Source organism: Lipophrys pholis (assembly GCF_963383615.2).
Source record: "Lipophrys pholis genome assembly, chromosome: 15".
Classification (NCBI taxonomy): domain Eukaryota; kingdom Metazoa; phylum Chordata; class Actinopteri; order Blenniiformes; family Blenniidae; genus Lipophrys; species Lipophrys pholis.
Window position 1 is genome coordinate 12,708,791 of NC_137642.1, and position 18,840 is coordinate 12,727,630.

At 43.9% G+C, this 18,840-nt stretch overlaps 1 protein-coding gene across 2 annotated transcripts in view; it reads right to left on the bottom strand.

The window, feature by feature from the left end:
* The window catches only part of slit1a (slit homolog 1a), a 94,636-nt gene that overhangs the window by 60,477 nt on the left and 15,319 nt on the right, over positions 1 to 18,840 (bottom strand). For both annotated transcript variants that reach the window (XM_080481267.1, XM_080481266.1), the window contains exon 4: positions 18,233 to 18,304. In XM_080481267.1, the coding sequence (XP_080337393.1) occupies positions 18,233 to 18,304 (72 nt within the window). The remainder of the gene's footprint in view (positions 1 to 18,232; positions 18,305 to 18,840) is intronic.

Below are 18,840 nucleotides of genomic sequence, written 5' to 3' on the forward strand. Positions count from 1 at the left end.
CTTTCTTCGTCAGACATTCACAAAAAGCCCCAGTGATGAATACACAAGGAGAAGTTTTATTCATTGGCTGCAATAGTCACTCAGTTTGGAGACTTTCAGGAATGCAAAAACTGAAAGAATTCCTTCTAAATGCAAATTATGAATCAAAGCGAATCCAAAGCCTGTTTGGAAGAGCAAAAATTGCTGGCAACAGTGAAAATAATAGGAACGCAAACAAAGCACAGACATCTGAAAACTATTTACCACTTGAAGGCGGTAACAAGTACAGAAACAAATAATTCTCCATCTTGGGGGGAAAACATAATAAGATCTAAGACTGACTGTGCATTTGAAAACAATGTTTTAAGACGTCAGATGTATTACTGTAATCATTATTTCACTTTTCTTGAAATCATGAGCATTACCCATAATAACCACCAATGGTTTTATTATTGAACAAAAGCAATATTGTAGTTCACATGTTGACAAGCCTCAACACACACAACACATGTGATGCCCCCCACACACACACATGCATCCACATAAACTGGCACACATACGCATACATGGAACGACACACAAAGCCTCATACACACAAACACATGCAGCCAGAGAGATCATCTGTACTGTAAATATTTAAAAAGCCTATTCCTCCATCTGTAATTAAAACCACTGCAGCATTCCAAAGCTGTATCCCCTACCATCAACCCCTCTCTGTCACTCCCTCTCCTTACAGTCTGTTGTTCTCCTCTTCCTTCCTCCATTTTGACCTTTACTTCAGTTGCCTGGATATGGGATGTTTGAAAATATTCTAAAAACAATGAAGCTGTGGGAATCCTCTGTGCCACGAGTGCCCTCTCCTTGACACGCACGAATCCGGCCCCCATCTCCCCTACCTTGCGCCAACCTCCCACTTGCACTCACAACCCGTCTGCGATGGCATCGGCTCATTTAGCGCTGGGAGAAAGTAAAAAGGTCAGGTTTTGTCTGGACGGTATAGGAAGCAGGCTCTCCTGAGGAGAATGTTGCCTTTCCTGAGAGAAGTAATGATATGTTGGGACAGCCCGCAGAACAAACACAGGAACTGTGAGTCAGCGCCACACACTGTTTGGTTACCAAACTTGGGGCTTCTGTCATGCCTGGGCCTGTGGGGATACCAGGGGTAAATCCTTTCCTTGCCCCGCCGCTTCCTCCCATTAGAATTTGCCAAAATCCTGCCTTTATCACCGTGTTTGCTCTGTTGAGCTTCGCTAATGCTGCTCAGCCTCTCTCACAAGGTAGGTGTTTATATGCATGTGTGTGTGTGTTTGCGTTGGCCGGCGCGGTAATGCTTCCCAACCCCTTCATCATCAACACGGATGGAATTCGGAGTGTAACGCAGCGGAGGCCTGAGAGTGAGAACACACACTTAGAGGCTCACAGGACAGACGTGTTCCTGGAAAGGAGAGTAACTGTATAATCTAGGTGTGCAAGTGAGTTAGTGCAGTCTGTGTGTGATCGTGTGTGTGTGTGTGTGTGTGTGTGTGTGTGTGTGTGTGTGTGTGTGTGTGTGTGTGTGTGTGTGTGTGTGTGTGTGTGTGTGTGTGTGTGTGTGTGTGTGCATGCAGAGATGTAAACAAGCACTTCTCATGAAGTGGAGATGGTCTAGGGAGAGCTGCTCTCATTTCAAACATCATTTATTTATTAGACCCCTGTGTGCGACATGCACACAATCACACATGCACACACAGTGACAGAAATCCTGCAGTTTATTCCATCACGCACCAGCGATCAACCTCATTCCCTCACCCGTCTATCCACCCCCTTTCCTCAATCCCCCTCCTCCTTCCTTCCCTAAAATCAATGGAGTGTTTTGTCACCCGATGCTGCGTTTCGTGCAATATTCATCTGAAGAAAAAAAAAAACCAAAAAAACAAAACCTCATCTCACACTCAATGAATTTTCATAAACTCTGTGCGGCAGTGATTGGTAAATGAAGGGCAATAGGCCTGACATACACCAACAAATGGGTACACACACGCTCGCACACCAACAACCCCATTATCCAGGCTTCGGGTGGGTGCTTTGTTTCTTACTATTGGAATCTGACAGTGATTTATGGAGAAGGGGAGTCACACTACACCCAGATACACACAGCAATACAAAGCAAGGTTACCGGCCCAAACGTGGGCACAAAAAAGGTTAGTGCACTACCAACAAAGCCACACTGACAGCAGAGCATGCTGTGGTTCGGGGTCAACGCCACATCAATTCAGGCCAATGCATGAATTTAGCCAACCCTCTAAATGAATGCATTGGCTCTTTTCAATAACTTGTTTTGATGAATTCCATGAAAATGAATTTCTTTCTGCTGCTTCACTCAATAATTCCTTAATGGCTCTTCCGGAAACGGCATGAGGCTCGGAAAAAGCGCCGCCAACTCTTCCAACGTTGCCCCGATTCCAAGTTTATGTGCCAGTTTCTGGAGTCATTTTCTGCAGAATTACCGCTGTGGTTTTGTCAAAGCTGTGAACCGCCAGAGGCCCGACACACCCTGCCTCTCAGCTCAGGTATGCCCTCCACAGTGCCAAGGTTTATTCAGCTTCTACTGCACCGACATGTCAGATCTTCTTTATATCTGCTATCAGTTACGGCTCAGGTGAGGACATCACATTCCTCCTGACTCATTATGACTGTCGAGAACACAAGGCAGCGATTTAGCTGGTAATTTACAACAATTTTAGCTCCACAGTTGGTTTTGGAACACACACATGCAAACGCTGCAGGAGGAAAACAGAGTCCAGAGGGAATACTTTTTTTTTGGGGGGGGGGGGGGGGGGGGGGGGGGGTTGGATCTGCACAGCAACCACAAACCTTTTCTGCTACTCTTTGCGAAATCCACTGCGGGCGCTAGTTTGGAGCTTCTCACATGCTTTACCAGATAAAACAGACAGCTGTGATATACTTTAATACAAAGAGAACTTAGAAAACAAGTGGGACATAGAGGAAAAAGCAATGAAAAGGAAATAGCTGTGCATGTATCATGTGCTAAAAAGTTTAATGAAAGACACACTGATGAGTCAGACAAAATAGCAAAGGTGAGTCATCTTTATAAAGCTTAATTTAAGAGTAAAATACTTAGTAGTTTACAAGTCCTCAGGGATGCTTAGCATAACAGCCCGGCATAACCGTTGCAGGCACTATATAAACTATAACGTGTGAAAAGAGTGAGAGAAGAGATAAATAGCGGTGAGAATGGGCTGAATTTGAATTAGAGCTCATTTTCAAAAAACGCTCCCCCTCGTTTTGCTCATTTCACCACTTGTGCTCTCTTGAGCGCGTTCACTGTGGCAACAATAGTATAGGTCTGTGTGTGTGTGTGTGTGTGTGTGTGTGTGTGTGTGTGTGTGTGTGTGTGTGTGTGTGTGTGTGTGTGTGTGTGTGTGTGTGTGTGTGTGTGTGTGTGTGTGTGTGTGTGTGTGTGTGTGTGTGAGAAAGCCACTTCAGACCTCTTCAAACTCAGCCAGCCAGCCGCGGCTAGTTTGACAATTGTGGATCGGAATTCAGGAGGCCGATTGACAAAGAGGTTCTCCCCTGGTGTGTGTTTTACAGATGGAGAGAAACACACAGTTTACAGATGAAAAGACAAACAGAGCGATGCAGGAGGAGAGTGAGAAAGAGAGAGATGAAAGAGAGAGCAGGTGTGAGCGTCTGCAGCAGCACCGACTACTCAAAGGCAGTGGTCCATTCAGTGCTGCATAATTGTAGTTGCACTCGCTGCTTGTTTCCTTAATTTCCTCTTTAGAGCAATGCAGTAGTGCTTGTGTTACACATTAATTATGGTTTCTGGGATCCCCCCCACCCCGCCCCGCCCCGCCCCTCCCCCTCGTTGTTGACTGACAGCTCGACTGCCTCCTGGCCCAGCCTGGCTCGGAGCAGAGGAGTGGGCGACTGAATAGGCTAATAAATAGTGAAGGAGGGGTTGGTCACACCCCACCCCATTGTGCCAGCTCTGTCACGCCTGACCCTTAACCAAACACACACACACACACACACACACGCACACACACACACACTTTGATGCCTACCAATGTGCATATACAACCTCTTACGTCGTCACACATATTTGTGCTCGCACACACACCTTCACATCACCTCTGTCAGTCCTGACCCCATATCCCATACCCCGGCTCCCCCCGTATCCAAGGTGACCAAATGAGGCCCCGACTATTGCTAGGCAACCAGGGAACAATGAGCTCCAAGGAGACGGAATGGCTTGAGCAAAGGGCAGGCTATTCTCCAGGGATGGAGGGAGGGATGGAGGGATGGGAGCCAAGGTGGGGAGAGGAGGGAACTAGGGGTGATGGGAATGGTGTAAGGACACATCTTTAACCATGTCACAAAGAGAGTGCCTGCCTGGGAAACAAGGCATTGCTTCTCTAACCCCACTGGACGTCGCACTACATCTCAGCTAACTCTCACAATCTGACTTCTTGCGGTTGTTCAATCTCCTCTCTGCGTCCACATAGAGAATGAGGTGAAGATGAGACCAAAGCCAGACAGTAAATATATCTAAATAAAATGAAATATCGCATAACTTTCTCAAGATATCTGTCGGACATCTATTTGTTATTCTATGCAGACAAACCCAGGATTGACAGCACTCTGACAAGTTGGCACAGCCTGAGAGACATTAAACTAATTTGGTTGTTGACACCAGCATCCAAAAGCTTTCACTTTACTTGTCGTATTTGCAGAACTTTTCTTTGAGGAGTTCTGCACCTATACCCATGGTGCTGTAAGGCAGCTTACACATATGTATAACCCTTTCTCACGTTTTCTGTATCCAGTAACACTGCTATGAAGGTGAGTGAGGATGATTGTCAAAGGGCCAAAAACAGCGGTCCCAAATTAGTCTCCGTAGAAGCTATTAGGAGTTTTTTTATTCAAAGGAAGACAATAAACGAAGTTCAGACATTTGGGTGAAGCTGCGGTGGTTTTAGAAATTTCTATTACATATCAGTCCTTGATTGAGCGCCTGCTAATGTAGCGTGCCAACCGTTCAATAAAACACTTTCTGCAGGAAGAATTTTGCTTTCGAAATGTGATACTGCAGCACAATCTGAAAATCCAAATAAGAAAGTCTGGATGAATTACATGGCAGAATAATGAAAGAGCGTCAAATTAAGACAGAAAAGTGTAAATAAAAATGAGATAAAACAGTTAATGTGAGCACTGTTGAAGTGTGCCTGGGTGTTGGGTCATTAGCCTGTGAGTATATGCAAAGTCTTGAATGGTCTGGATTGTTTACAAGTAATTTATGGAGCAGAATCTGGATATAAGCTAACTAAAGTATATAGTCAGATTAACATTTGCACTGATCGGTGCACAGAAACAGTGATTGACTTTCCATACAATATACAAGTTGACAAAACTTACCTCATTCTTCAGTTTTCAATAACTCTTAACTTAATATCGATATAGTGATGGATGGATGGATGAGATATCTATCTATCTATCTATCTATCTATATCTCTCTATCACTGGGTGCCAACGTGTAGCCAAATGATCCTAACAGCAGTAATCCCTGTCTGTGGATTAAATAAAGGTGTCACGGGGACTGGACTATAATGTGTGAGGTTGGGCATTACGGACATACATGCATGCACATGTGCATGCTCACACACACAAACACGTGCACACGCGCACACACAAATTGGCTTCGAGGGATTTCGCAGGCTGGGCAAGGAGAAATTGAGGGGGTAGCAAACATGCTGCTGGCTGAAGTCAAATCAAAGAACATCAGACTTTGTTCAATTATTCTTCCCTCGGCTTGACTTTTTTCCCCCCCAGGCTTATTCAAAGGGCAACTTTATAAAGTGTTGACACACCCAGAGCGCGACCAGAGTAGTGATGGAAAATGTATGAGTCTTCTGTTGATTTGTGCGCTGTAGTGTGGTCCTGCTCAAAGTATCTGACCTTCTGTGGTCAATAAATATCAGTAAAAGGTCTTGGGAATAATGCATGAGACGGAGGAATGTTACAACTTTCACAAACTATAATGGTTCGATGCAGCGTTTGGACACTGTTGACTTCATTGGAAGTGTTTCGAGCTCTCGGCCTCACCTTGACTGAAATGGACTTGCTACTATTCTACCAGCCGGTGCCAAGTTGGTGAAATGCACCTCACTCACACCAACAATACTCCCTCCAGCCATCGGCTTGATCTTCACATGAAAGACTCTGCAAGCATATTATCACTACCTGCGGTTCATTGAGACCTCCAGCCCCGAGGTCTTTTATAAGCCAGAGGAGATTGAGAAATTCAGCCAGGCGGGGAGAAGGAATAGAGGAGGAGAGCTCTTCTGGGGCTTGCCATCCAAGCATGCAGGTGTTGAAGATACCGATAAGACACGGGGAGAAACTAACAGGGTGGAAGCCAAGGAAAGTGATAAGAAAGGCAGGACAAGGTAGAAGTGAGGTGCAGTGAAAGTAGCAGAGGATGGAGGTTGGGGGTGTAATAGAGGTAGAACGAGGAAAGCTGACAGAAGAAGGAGGCCTTCAGCTCATATCTGTGTGCAGTGTTTCATCCTATGTAGGCCTCAGTCTCACTCAGGCCTCCTCCAGCGGAGTCCGGCTTTGAAGTGATAATGGGACTTTGGATAATGCTCAATTGCAGGTGCCCCTGGCTCCTGCTCCCTCCCAGCCTCCCAGCACAGCCCCACAGATGAGAGGAGATGAGAATCCTTTCAGACTCTGCAGATGAGGCCAATCTTTATTCTTTGTGCCTCTTTTTCTTTCTTATCCTTTATCTGCTAACCTCACTTACTTTATCCCCCACACTATATATATATATATATATATATATATATATATATATATATATATATATATATATATATATATATATGGCCTGCCAGGCTCCGTCTGTCACTTTAAGGTGCTTCTCTTGCCCTCTAAATTCATTCAACTAATTTTCTAGCCCCCTCTTTGTCCTTTTATTTGCTTGAAGGAATTGCTGCATTACAGTTAAGTCAAATTATTAAATTTGAGCGGTGCAAATAAAGACTCAAATATTAAAAATTGACAGAATATAATGAAATGTATGTTTTGCATTCCTCTCCTTTCATAGATTCTTTCTGCTCTCCAACTATGACTTCTGTCTTTGTTTTTTTCCCCCAATCGACGGTACCTCTTTCCAGTCTTTTGCTCTATCTGCGGTGTCAGATTGATGCTGTGGCACAACAGGTATACACACTGCACATGCACAGGTCTGCTTCCAGATGTCATTTCCAGAAGCACTGGTTGAATGGGGCAGGTGTGAGTATACAGTGAAACAGCAGGGAAAGGGAATTGATTTCATCCCCCACTGATTTCCTGTTAAACTGTGCAACACTCGGAAGGACAGGCGTCTCCTGCACAGAACATCTTTCTCACCGGGGGCAAAAAAAAAAAAATCTCTTCAATAGGCATACAAACACACAGCGGGGCTAATAAGATCACAACCTCATGCCAGGATATCAGTAGGTGAGTATTGTGCGAAGGAGCCAATATTGGAAACAGATAGGTTCTTTCAACTGGCATGGAGGCAATCCACTGAATCTGAGGTTTCTTCTTTTTGTTCATTGTAAAATAAGATGGCTGTGTAGAATGTAGAACACAGATATACAGGACAGCATGTTCTGCTTGGATTACATTTCAAACAGATGTGTGTTCACTCTCTATTCTCCAGGTGCTTACGTGTGCACAGAACTCATTTGAATGGATAAACAAGTCTATTTCAGTGTTTACATGAAACAAACTGGCACTTGTTTGTTTGAACGTCCCTATAATGTCCGATAGATTTCGGACCACATACGCATGTTTAATGTTTACGATCATGCTGGACAAATGATTTAGAGCATGCTTATATGTTTGCATATATTCTCTAATAATAGTTGTGAATCATTATAAATTACACATAATTTAAACAGATGTAGTTGAATATTTGGTCTTGCTTGAGTTGGCATAGATCCATATGATAGTGTAGTGGTCGGTACCGTGGCCTCACAGTGTTATGAGTTCCTGGTTTGAGTTCAGGCTGTGGAGTGTGCATGTTCTCTCTGTGCTTGTGTTGGGTTTTCTTTTGTAAGGGATGCAAAATCAGAGTTTTATTTCCAAAACCCGGTGCCCCGATTAGATCCCAGCGGACACGACGAACAAACAAGATTGCTAGGTCCGATCGGAAAAACACACTGAGTCGTTCAGACTCCCTCCTTATATGCAGTGACCAAGGTCCACCTTCCCTCATAAGGTGCGACCCCTTTTTTGCTCGTCAAATCATCGTTTGAGTAAATATGATCATGCCATTTTTTTTAAGACCCTACTAGTACCTTCGTTACTAGGCAACGAAGGTCGCATCTCCTTTTGGATCTTGGGTGATTTATGTGAGGCCTCTTAGGGCTTGAAGCTTTTGGCATCATCCCTTTTTTTTTTGGTCTTGTGTAATTTATGTGAGGCCTCTTTAGGCGTGAAGCTATTGGCATCATCCTTTTTCTTTTTTTTGGTCTTGTGTGATTTACAGTGGACACAGTTAGGATAGCCCAACGCTGCATTCCAATTTTCAAAAGACATTTAAGAGTTTAATACATTGTTTTAACTCAGTTGGCATGCATAATTCACACAGAGATATCTGAATAATTATTCAACAAAGGGTTTGTAATATTTCTAGTAAAAAATAGATACCACGAGCTGCTCCCACAGTTTGGCAAGATTAGCCACCATACCTACGATTCGGTGGAGGTTGACATAACACAACAAACCATGTTGTCGCACCCAAGTTTATGTATTTAATCCAATTAAGTGGTGAACTTATGAGGCTGCTAAAATTGTAAAGTTTGACGATAAAATATAACTAGTTCAAAATAACTTTGGTAATGAAACTAATTCTTCTCAAAGCTACGATGATATTCAATAGTTGATGTGAAATAAGGTGAAAACAAGCTGAAACATTAATTAACTGGACTACCTTTCACGCAGTAATGTTAACTTGAGTTGCTTGATCTTTGGGTCACTGTACTCATTGGGACTTCAGCTGTTTCTCAAAACACACACTACTGCCATTGCAACTATTTGTGTGTTGTGTGTATATAAGTGTCGGGAAGTGTTGTTGAGCATTTGCCTGAAATGAATCAACATTTGACCACATCACCGATCGAAATGACTGCCTTCCTTCCCTCGATTGGATTTGTATAAAGAAAATAAAATTACATCCTCTGTGTTTCATGCAGCCTGCGGATTACATCACTGTAAGTGCCGATGTCATATCCTCTTTTTCTATTGTGAGGCTTTGGGCTCCAAAGCAGCTGCAGCTCCTTCATCCTCTGCTAAATAGCCAAAACTCAGCTTTCTGGACGTTTTGAAAACACCATCAGAGCACTCGCAGTGCAGTGAATCATAACTCACAAGTCCAAATGTTGAAGGATACGATTTGGCACACGGCAGTGACGTGACATTTATGATAGGTCGTTTAAAAAGTATAAACTCATGCTGTCATTTTGAGGACAAGTGACAGATAAACTTTTTGGTTTGCTCAGGCGCTTGTGCAAAAAGGAGGACTGGTGTAACATCCACCTGTCAAGACTTAAATATTGCATCAGATCTTAGTCTTTTGGTTAGTAACTTCTCAAATCTATTGAGATTGTTTGACTCATACGCCTAACTTGAAAATACATTATCGCATATAACTATTGTTAATCAATGATGCCCAGTTGCATGAAGCCAGTGTATTTATTTGTTTTGTTTTTTTATATTAATCTATTGAGAAATTCATCCAAAATATTTACTTGTGAAGAAAGAAATGAACTCTCTGGTCAGTATAATACCTTAGAACAGATTTTCAACGTTTGAGCTTATACACATGGCACTTGAGAGTGTTTCACACTTTACTCTCTCCTTTGCAAAAAGAATTGTTAAAACACGATGATGTGCAAACTTATGTCAAGATAAATGGTAGATTAAAAGTCTATTCTCTCAAGAATTATTGTCAGACAGAGTAGAGAATAGTTTGTTTAAATGATAAGTGCATATAATCAAAGCGCTATCCATGCAGTCGCAATCAGCTCTGTTGGCTATTACAAAGGAAGTGGACTGTTTATGGGCAGCTCAACATCAGCAATGAAAAAACCCAACCACGATTGGAGGACAACTCGTCCACACTGCCTCACTAAACTACAAGCAGACAATGAGGACTTTCTTGGCTGAGCACCAAACCAACAAACGTGTTGTTACAGGTTTGTCTCATTCACCATTAACCTGCACTATCTTCACCTCATTAACCTCAAGGCAAACAGAACGTCATCTCTGCGCCATGAAGCACTTTTGAGAAGCAACTTTAAAGTCTGTGGAGTCACTGAAAACAAAAGCCCCGAAGGCATGCTAAGTTACAAACAATAGGAATGGACCTGCTCACTACAGACAGGCAGGAGACGGAGCCCAAAGCTCACGCACGCACACACACACACACACACACACACACACACACACACACACACACACACACACACACACACACACACACACACACACACACACACACACACACACACACACACACACACACACACACACACACACACACACACACACACACACACACACACACACACACACACACACACACACACACAGATATACAGCCACAGGGATGAGGAAGGAGTTCAACTAAGTTTCTCCTTCCAGACGATAAAGGGATGCATCCGAAGCCTATAATTACATACACACACACGCAACTAAAAATTCAAAAATCTCTTTCCATCCATTACACCACACTTTTCCCAAGCAATAGGATTGGTTTTCAATCAGAAAATATGAGGCGCTTTTTGAACTATTCCACCTTCCAACTCTGTCTTTCGCTGCGTGTCTTCCGTTTGCTCTGAAAACATAAACAGCCCCACGAGTCCGGGCCCTCAGCGCTGGTTGCTACAGCAGCACATCAGCAGGAGGTGGGCAAAGTGTGTGTGCAGTGGTGACTGTATGATTGTGTGTGTGGAGGCATAATTTTCCCTGCAGTTTGTTTGCTCTTTTTAAATCTCAGAATCAGCGACAGAGCCCGAGGCCACAGGATAGGGCTGGAACAATCATTTACTGTATGTGTGTGGGTTTGCCGGGCATGTGTGCTGGACAACTCATGCATGTCTGTGTTTTTGTATGGGGAAAATTTGTGCTTCTTTGTGCTTTGCAGGATGTTAGGAAGGGTTTTCAAACTTGTCTTCCCTCCCCACCCAAGGGACGAGAGTTTGCGTTTGGGTCTGATTGGGTAACTTCCAACACTGAGCTCCAGAGTCTCAAGTCCAGACCCTAACAGCTCATAACTAGAAGTTACGCACAAATGCTGTAGTCTTCCTGCTAAGCACCTCACAAACGACACTTTCACATGAAGGTCCAGTGCAGATAGTGTTGATCGAAACCCCAGATATTGAAGTTAACTGTAACGAGATGGACAGACACACTGAGTGAGGGAAACACCCAGTGCAGCAAGATTACACTCTATTGTGACTGTGATGAATGAGCTGGGTTTGTGAGTCCGATGGCTACATTCGTAATCCACACTGCCTGACTGTACAAAGACCGTTACACACACATTTGACCACACGCTCACAAGCGGGACAACCGAATGAGCGCTATAAGGGTTGTTATTCCTGGACCGGGACTGCAGCATTCCTCAAACCCTAGCCAGTGTGTGTGTGTGTGTGTGTGTGTGTGTGTGTGTGTGTGTGTGTGTGTGTACATGAGGGTAGCCTTTTTCTCCCGTGTGTGTCAATTCCAATCTGAACCGTGCAAAGCCAGCCGTCACAGAGGCAAACTGTCAGCAGTGGCACATAGCGAGGAGGAGGAGGAGGAGGAGGAGGAGGAGGAGGAAGAGGCCTCCTCCAGCAGCTCAGCAAGTGAAATCCCTATGTGTGTATACTCATGACGGATCTAGACCACACTGTGATGTCTTATTCATGCCATATCAATTCATAATGACCAGGCTAGTCCCTGATGTGAATATGTACGTACATGCACGCACAACTGAGCGTGCACATGATTGGGACGGTCATCCAGAAGAACTTGTGTGTGTGTGTGTGTGTGTGTGTGTGTGTGTGTGTGTGTGTGTGTGTGTGTGTGTGTGTGTGTGTGTGTGTGTGTGTGTGTGTGTGTGTGTGTGTGTGTGTGTGTGTGTGTGTGCGCGCGCTTGTTTGCTTGTGCGGATATTTAGAGCAGCAAAGACGGCATAAGTATGTAGAGCAGCATGTACCAGACACTGGACACATATGCATGCACGCACTTCACATCACATGCACACACGCACGCACGTACGCACGTACGCACACACATTTAGACACAGGGACCACTGATGTCCCAGCGCCTTAGTGTGAATATTTAACAAGCCTCAATCCATCCGTTCAATTATTCATGAAGAAGGACACAGAATCGTTAGTAAATATAAACACTGCTGTTTCCGTCTTGCTGCATCTTTGCGCTTCTCTTTTGCACCTCTGACTCTCACTGTCTTTCTTTTCTCCTTTAACTTTGTTCTTCCGTCTCTTTTCTTGTCCTTTCATTCTTTCTCTCTCTGTCTCTCTCTCCTGTTGTGCTGCGGTTGTGAATATTTCAGATGGCAGAGTGGTTTTTAAATTACCCCCTTTTGGCTTCCGCTCTCCTCACATGGTTTGGTCTGCATTTCTCTCTCACACACGGTCCTACTCGTAAAGAAAACAGTGACAAGCCATAAAAGCCACTTTTACCAACTGGGGAGTACAGGGGCAGGAAGAGGGACTGGAGCAAAGAGTTAAAGCTGCCCTGATATTTTTTTGGGTTGCCACCAGGTCAGGTATTTCATTCAAATACAAAGGTCAAGGCTCATGCTCGGCCTTCAGCGTATGTGGACTGAGAGTCGCAGGGAAAAAAAGATCCTTTGACTTAAGTTTTGTGGCAACTGGGAATTGTTGGTGTTGCTATAACCACTAAAAAAAATATATACTTTCAATTAAACTCACTAAATGTGTCTCTTCTGAGAAACAGTAACCTTATGTTCAATTGAAACACGAATGCAAGTGTACTTGCTTGAACTTTTGGAGGCGTTTCACCTTCCAATGTCAATGAAACATGACCATGATTTTTATGGATTATTAGTTATTGTGAGCAACTTTTACTTCTTAAATCTGTTCAGCAATGTTATCTTACAGGCGAGCACATCAATCTCCAAAGAAGGCAAACTAAATGTATTTGTTGCCGATGTAAACTGGGGAGCGGTCATTCATTTCAGTGAGCTAACCCTTTCAGAAGGTTTTTTTTTTTTTTTTTGGTGAGTTACATATTTTGCTTTTCCTGTGTCTGAGGTTTGCTTAATAACCGAGTCTGTGGTGTCAGCGTTTACTTCAGACAAACCACAGTCCAGAAATCAGGATGTCTGCCATTGATGGCAGAGAAAACCCCTGATGAAGCTGGGTTGCCATGGGGACTGCTGGGGTCCAAACAGTTTTGCGAGAGAGAGATAGAGAGAGAGAAAGAGAGAGAGAGAGGGAGAGCGAGAGAGAGAGAGCACATGGAGGCAGGTCATTCATCAGTTGAGACAAAAAGAAGGAAACGACAAGACCAGCTCGGAGCATTAACAGCCTGCCAGATGCACACACACACGCACGCACGCACGCACGCACGCACGCACGCACGCACACACACACACACACACACACACACACACACACACACACACACACACACACACACACACACACACACACACACACACACACACACACACACACACACACACACACACACACACACACACACACGCATGCATGCCTCACACACAGAGCCGTATTAGACAAACACTTAAAATCAGTGACAAAGAGACAGAAAAGATGCATTCACATTAGTCTTTCATGCAGTCATACACACAAAGTCAAAAGTCAAAAGAGTTAATTTGCTTGCTTTGTGGCACAGAACCTTTTGGAAGACCAGAGCCAGTTTACAAGCCAATCACCGTGAGAGAAAATGAAAAGGGAGGAAAATACTATATACTGAATGACAACAAGGTGAAAAACAAGTGGGGAACACTGTGACATGGAGATGATTTATAGGTTTAATGATAGTGCACATTATTTATTCTAAACCTCCTTCCACCAAACAACTCTTTCTTCTCATAGCGAGCTACCGTTCCCTAAGCATCCAGCTATCAACAAACACAAAACACTGCATCCCTCCAACTCAAACACAGAAATGCGGCTCCGCAGCAACACATAGTTGAAGCCCTTTTATCTACACCCAAAGCCATATAAAGAACACAATCCCTTGTGTGTGCATGCCATCCACACATTAGCACACAGAGATGTAATTATAGTGTTATACGGTGTGTGTTTGTGTCTAATTAGTGTTATTTACATTTCCCTCTTTTTTTTCAGTGTGTGTGTGTGTGTGTGTGTGTGTGTGTGTGTGTGTGTGTGTGTGTGTGTGTGTGTGTGTGTGTGTGTGTGTGTGTACATGCCTCTGCCCCGGCCAGTATTTAAGTGTGTGTATTTGGAGTCAGTCTACATCGATACAACTGTCAGCCAGAATTAACAAGAAACCAAAAGAGATTTTATTTATTTTAATATGCAAAGATATTTAAGAAGGATTAACAGCGCCACCTCTCATCTCTAGCAATAGTTTATTCAGCTGCCCCGTTGTGCACTTTTTACCGCATCATTACCTCCATCAACCCCCCCGCCCCCCTGGGGAGACACCCAAGGGTGCATTTTAACCATCACCTCACCCCACCTGGTAATTTGGGGTGAGGTAAAGATACTGACCATTAATGAAAGTAACACCCTTTTCAAACAAGCCTGCACCACGGCCGGTATTTGTTTGTGCACCCCCCTCATCGCCAACCTGAGCAAAAACCAGATGCTATTCCCCGGGGGCAGCCATCAGGCTAACTGCTATGCAATCCTCCAACTAAGCTCACCTATTCCTCTTTTTTTCCCTCCATCCCGCGGTCCTTCCTTCCTCCCGCTCTCCCACTGCGTAAAGACACTAATTACAAACACGGATGAGTAGATTAGAGATCTGAAGAGCGGTGGAAGTGGGATAAGGAGACGTGAGGGGTGGCGGGATAGGGGCAACAGGTCTTTAACCATGATGGATGTAACTCTATTTTCAATGTTATTGTTCACTTATGTTGTGCACAGTGCCTCTCACCTCCGTGCCACAGTTCCAATTGCATTCTGGCTGGTGCAATCATTCACAGGCAGCTTTAACTAACTCTAACAATCTCTAATCCTTTCTAATCAATTCCAATTATCTTCTCACTGCTCCTCATGCATCAGTGTCCCTCGTATCTCTCAGGCACAGGAAGAGACAGAGGAGCGGGGGTGAAGATAAGAGGGTAGAGCTTCCGTAAACAGAAAGCCTTACTGGTTTAGCAAAATACACCTCTTCAAGCTGAAATTTCTATTTTGAGCATAAGTTTAAAAAAAAAGAAACTGTTTTTGTCGTAGCTTGTTTCAAGCTCAAGCAAAATAATTTCTTGAAGATTAAAAGGAACTATTTCTAATTTTCTTCTTGATAGGTTTCAGTAGAACCCACCTGTGTGCAGGCTCTTCATCTTCCCTTTGGAGTGGAAGCTCATTACCCTGTAAACTTAATGACTGCATGGGATCGAGTGTTTAAAACTCCCCACAAAACAACACTCCTTTGCTCGTTTAGCCATCAGCCTTTTATTAACTTGATAGCTCTTCCTCTAAACTTTAATGAGAACAACCATCTCATCTGGTCTTCTCTCTACTCTGTCCCCTCTGACTCTCTTCCTGTTATGCTCATGACCAACAGCCGCACAGTTACCTTTCCTTTAAAAAAAAAAAAACCCTCTCTCCAGAATGAGCAAAAGGGAAAATGGAAAGAGAGCACGACTATAGGAGATGGACAGAGTCTTAAAAATGAAGAAAACGGGAGGAATTAATCTGGTTTCCAAGAGAGTGGGAAACCATCTACGTAAGTGATTCACCTGAAGGCGGGGGACTTTAACGTTAACCTTTCCTCGTTGAGATCATAAAGGCAGAGCCTAACAAGCGAGTCTCTCTCTCCATCGCTCTCTCTCAGTTGTCCAAAGACACATACTCAAAAATGCACACGTAAAATAGCAGCGAAAGTCTTCCTCTGGGAGATGAGGACCTTTTAAGTCCATTAAAAGCTGCTGGCGGGAGCAGGACACGACTGTAACCTAACCGCATCCGACTGCAACCAGAACCCACGGTGTGGCCCAGACACAGCACTTAGGGATACGGAAACATCTCAGGAAAAACCTTTTGTCTTCCACTGGTGTTCCTAAACCTTTCCTCATTTTTTTAAAAAGTCTTTTAGCTAATAGTATCTGTCAATCAACCGCTGGCACCAGACAAATTGGGTTACTATCAATTCCACGGCTCTGGATTGTACATTTGTTTAACTTTTAAATAATGAGCAGTCTGCCACACCTGAAAGCTTCAAGGTTTTGTCTTTATTCCTGCCAAGAATGAAGAACAAATGAGTGTACACACAGACACATAACAAATCGATTAAGAAATGTTAAACAAAGTCTCATTCTCCGTAAACGTGGCAGAAAAGCCCGTGTTGGGTTCAGAATAATGACCATGAAGTTAGATTGGATGAAACAGGGGCGCTGTGATAGAACAATCCTCTGGCTGTTGGCAAGGCTCGACCCTCCAGATGGACTAATCACGCTTGTTCAAGGCCATCCGCTGGTCTGGAAGGCCTCGGTCTGCTCGGTGTCTGTTCCAGCAAGACAGACAACTCAGTGCTGCTCAGTGTTAGCCAGCCACAAAGAGGTCAGCCTTGCCTCAAAGGACGAGGCTTTCCCCTCAAGCCCGGGAGGCTGACTTTGGCATAATGATAGGTGACGGGAGGAGATAGTTGTGAGGAAGTGACAGATAGATTCAAGATGGTGTTCAACATCAAACAAAAGATAAACAGATGGAGGGCAGAGGCTGGGATCATGGGTTAGTAGTACCACGATGTGGCTATAAGTGAGGGAAATGATTTTTCCATGTCCCACTGTTTCATTATTCCCAGATGCTCCAGGTAATCTGAACTGGAATAATGGAAGCTGGAATGATCAGCGAGCAACAGGGACACTGATTATCCTGAAGAAAGTAAGAAAAGTCTGAGCCTTGCTGCAGATGAGAATAAAAGTTAAGCATTACTTAGGGACGGTCTCGCTGCATGAGGGCGCACAAGTTGAAAGCTGCGTGGGTGTGTGCGACACTGCGGGACGAGTCTTTAACGAGAACGAAACCAAAACTGTGACGACAAAGTCTGAGTGCAGTGGCAGAGTGAGTGTCGGGAACTTGACATAAAATGACCTTGTTATGTAAACCAGACATTCTTTTACCTGGACCTGAGTTCAAAGTCTGATGTGTCCCAAAACTCAAGTCTCACTGTCACATCAGCTTCCTGTCACCAGGACAGTCTGACAGAGAAACTGCAGATGACTTGGCTTTAGATGTATAAAACCTTCAACCTTTATTTAATCAGGTGAGTTCTATTGAGATTGCAAGATCTCTTTTTCAAGACAGCGACAGCACCAAGATATACATTACAAAATATACAGCCATAATTTCCCAAAGCAAGGCCTAAACATCATAAATTGGCGAGGAAGGAAAGCAGTTACACACTCCAATAGAAATCTGCCTCCATTCCTTTCACCACGTTTTTAAAATTCATGATCGGTATCAGTTCCTGTAGCTGTAGTTCAAGCCAGCTAGGTATTCCAGGCTGCAGGGGCAGAGAACATAAAACCTTTATTCACCAAGTTCAGTGCGAACCTTAGGGACAGTCAATAAAATGATGTCATTTGAGCACAGACAATAAATGCTGGTTCTGTGTAAAATATATCTGCAAAGGTAAGAGTGTGTGAGTCTGTGCATGGTCAGGGAGGGCCACTGAACTGTGTCGTATAAGAGGCAACGGTGAGCTAGAACTTTGCAGCCCGGGACAAACTCATGGAGCCATGGTACACAGTGTCCAGGCAATGCAAGCAAACATACCATAACTCTGGACAATTCCTGATTTCCTGTCCAGGCAACATACGTGTGTTGACTAGAAATCCTTCTTTAAATGTATTTAAACCAAATTCAACCAAAGCCCACACTCATCCGCCTCATATCTCTGAACAGCACTGGTGGCTTGGTCAGTACAGACAGGAAGAAGAGGGATGGCGTGCGTGCTGACAGAGAGAAAAACTGCTCAATTGAAATAAAAAAGTGAAAGTACTTACAGTCGAGACAGTGCTGGGTTCTTCTGAAAAAGTAACTCGGGAAGCTGCTGCAGTTGATTACGGTTCAGCCGCCTGCGGCAGGGAAAACGTATGATCAACCAGTGAGATTGTACGAGTGTGTGTCCTTGAGAGTGTAGGCTGTGAATAATTTCTCCTAGCTGCTGTAGAATCAGCTTAGCTGCAGGCTATTGTGTTTCAGTGCGCTCTGAATGTCACATAAATATCCAACTGGAAGTTCAGGGGAATTAAACTGCTAGTCGGAGACAGTGCCGTAAATTATCTCCGCACAGTTAAATTACCATGTTGTGTCTACTCGAATTCATAGTTCTGCTGACTTTCACAAAACAACAAAATAAAGGCATTTCCATTTAAACAGAAAGGTCACATTCAATAGTTAGACGAACATGAATACATTTTAATCTGGAGGCAAACGATCAAAACAAGATGTTTTTAAATAAAATTACGAGAAACAACTGAGCCTATGCAAGCCCAAGGAATCACTGACAGGAAGGGTTGGCAACGGACTCCATGTCAAACGACTAACATCCAAGACTGGCAGGCTTTATGCAAATACAACAATTAAGTCAATGAGGAACAGACTGTTGCTA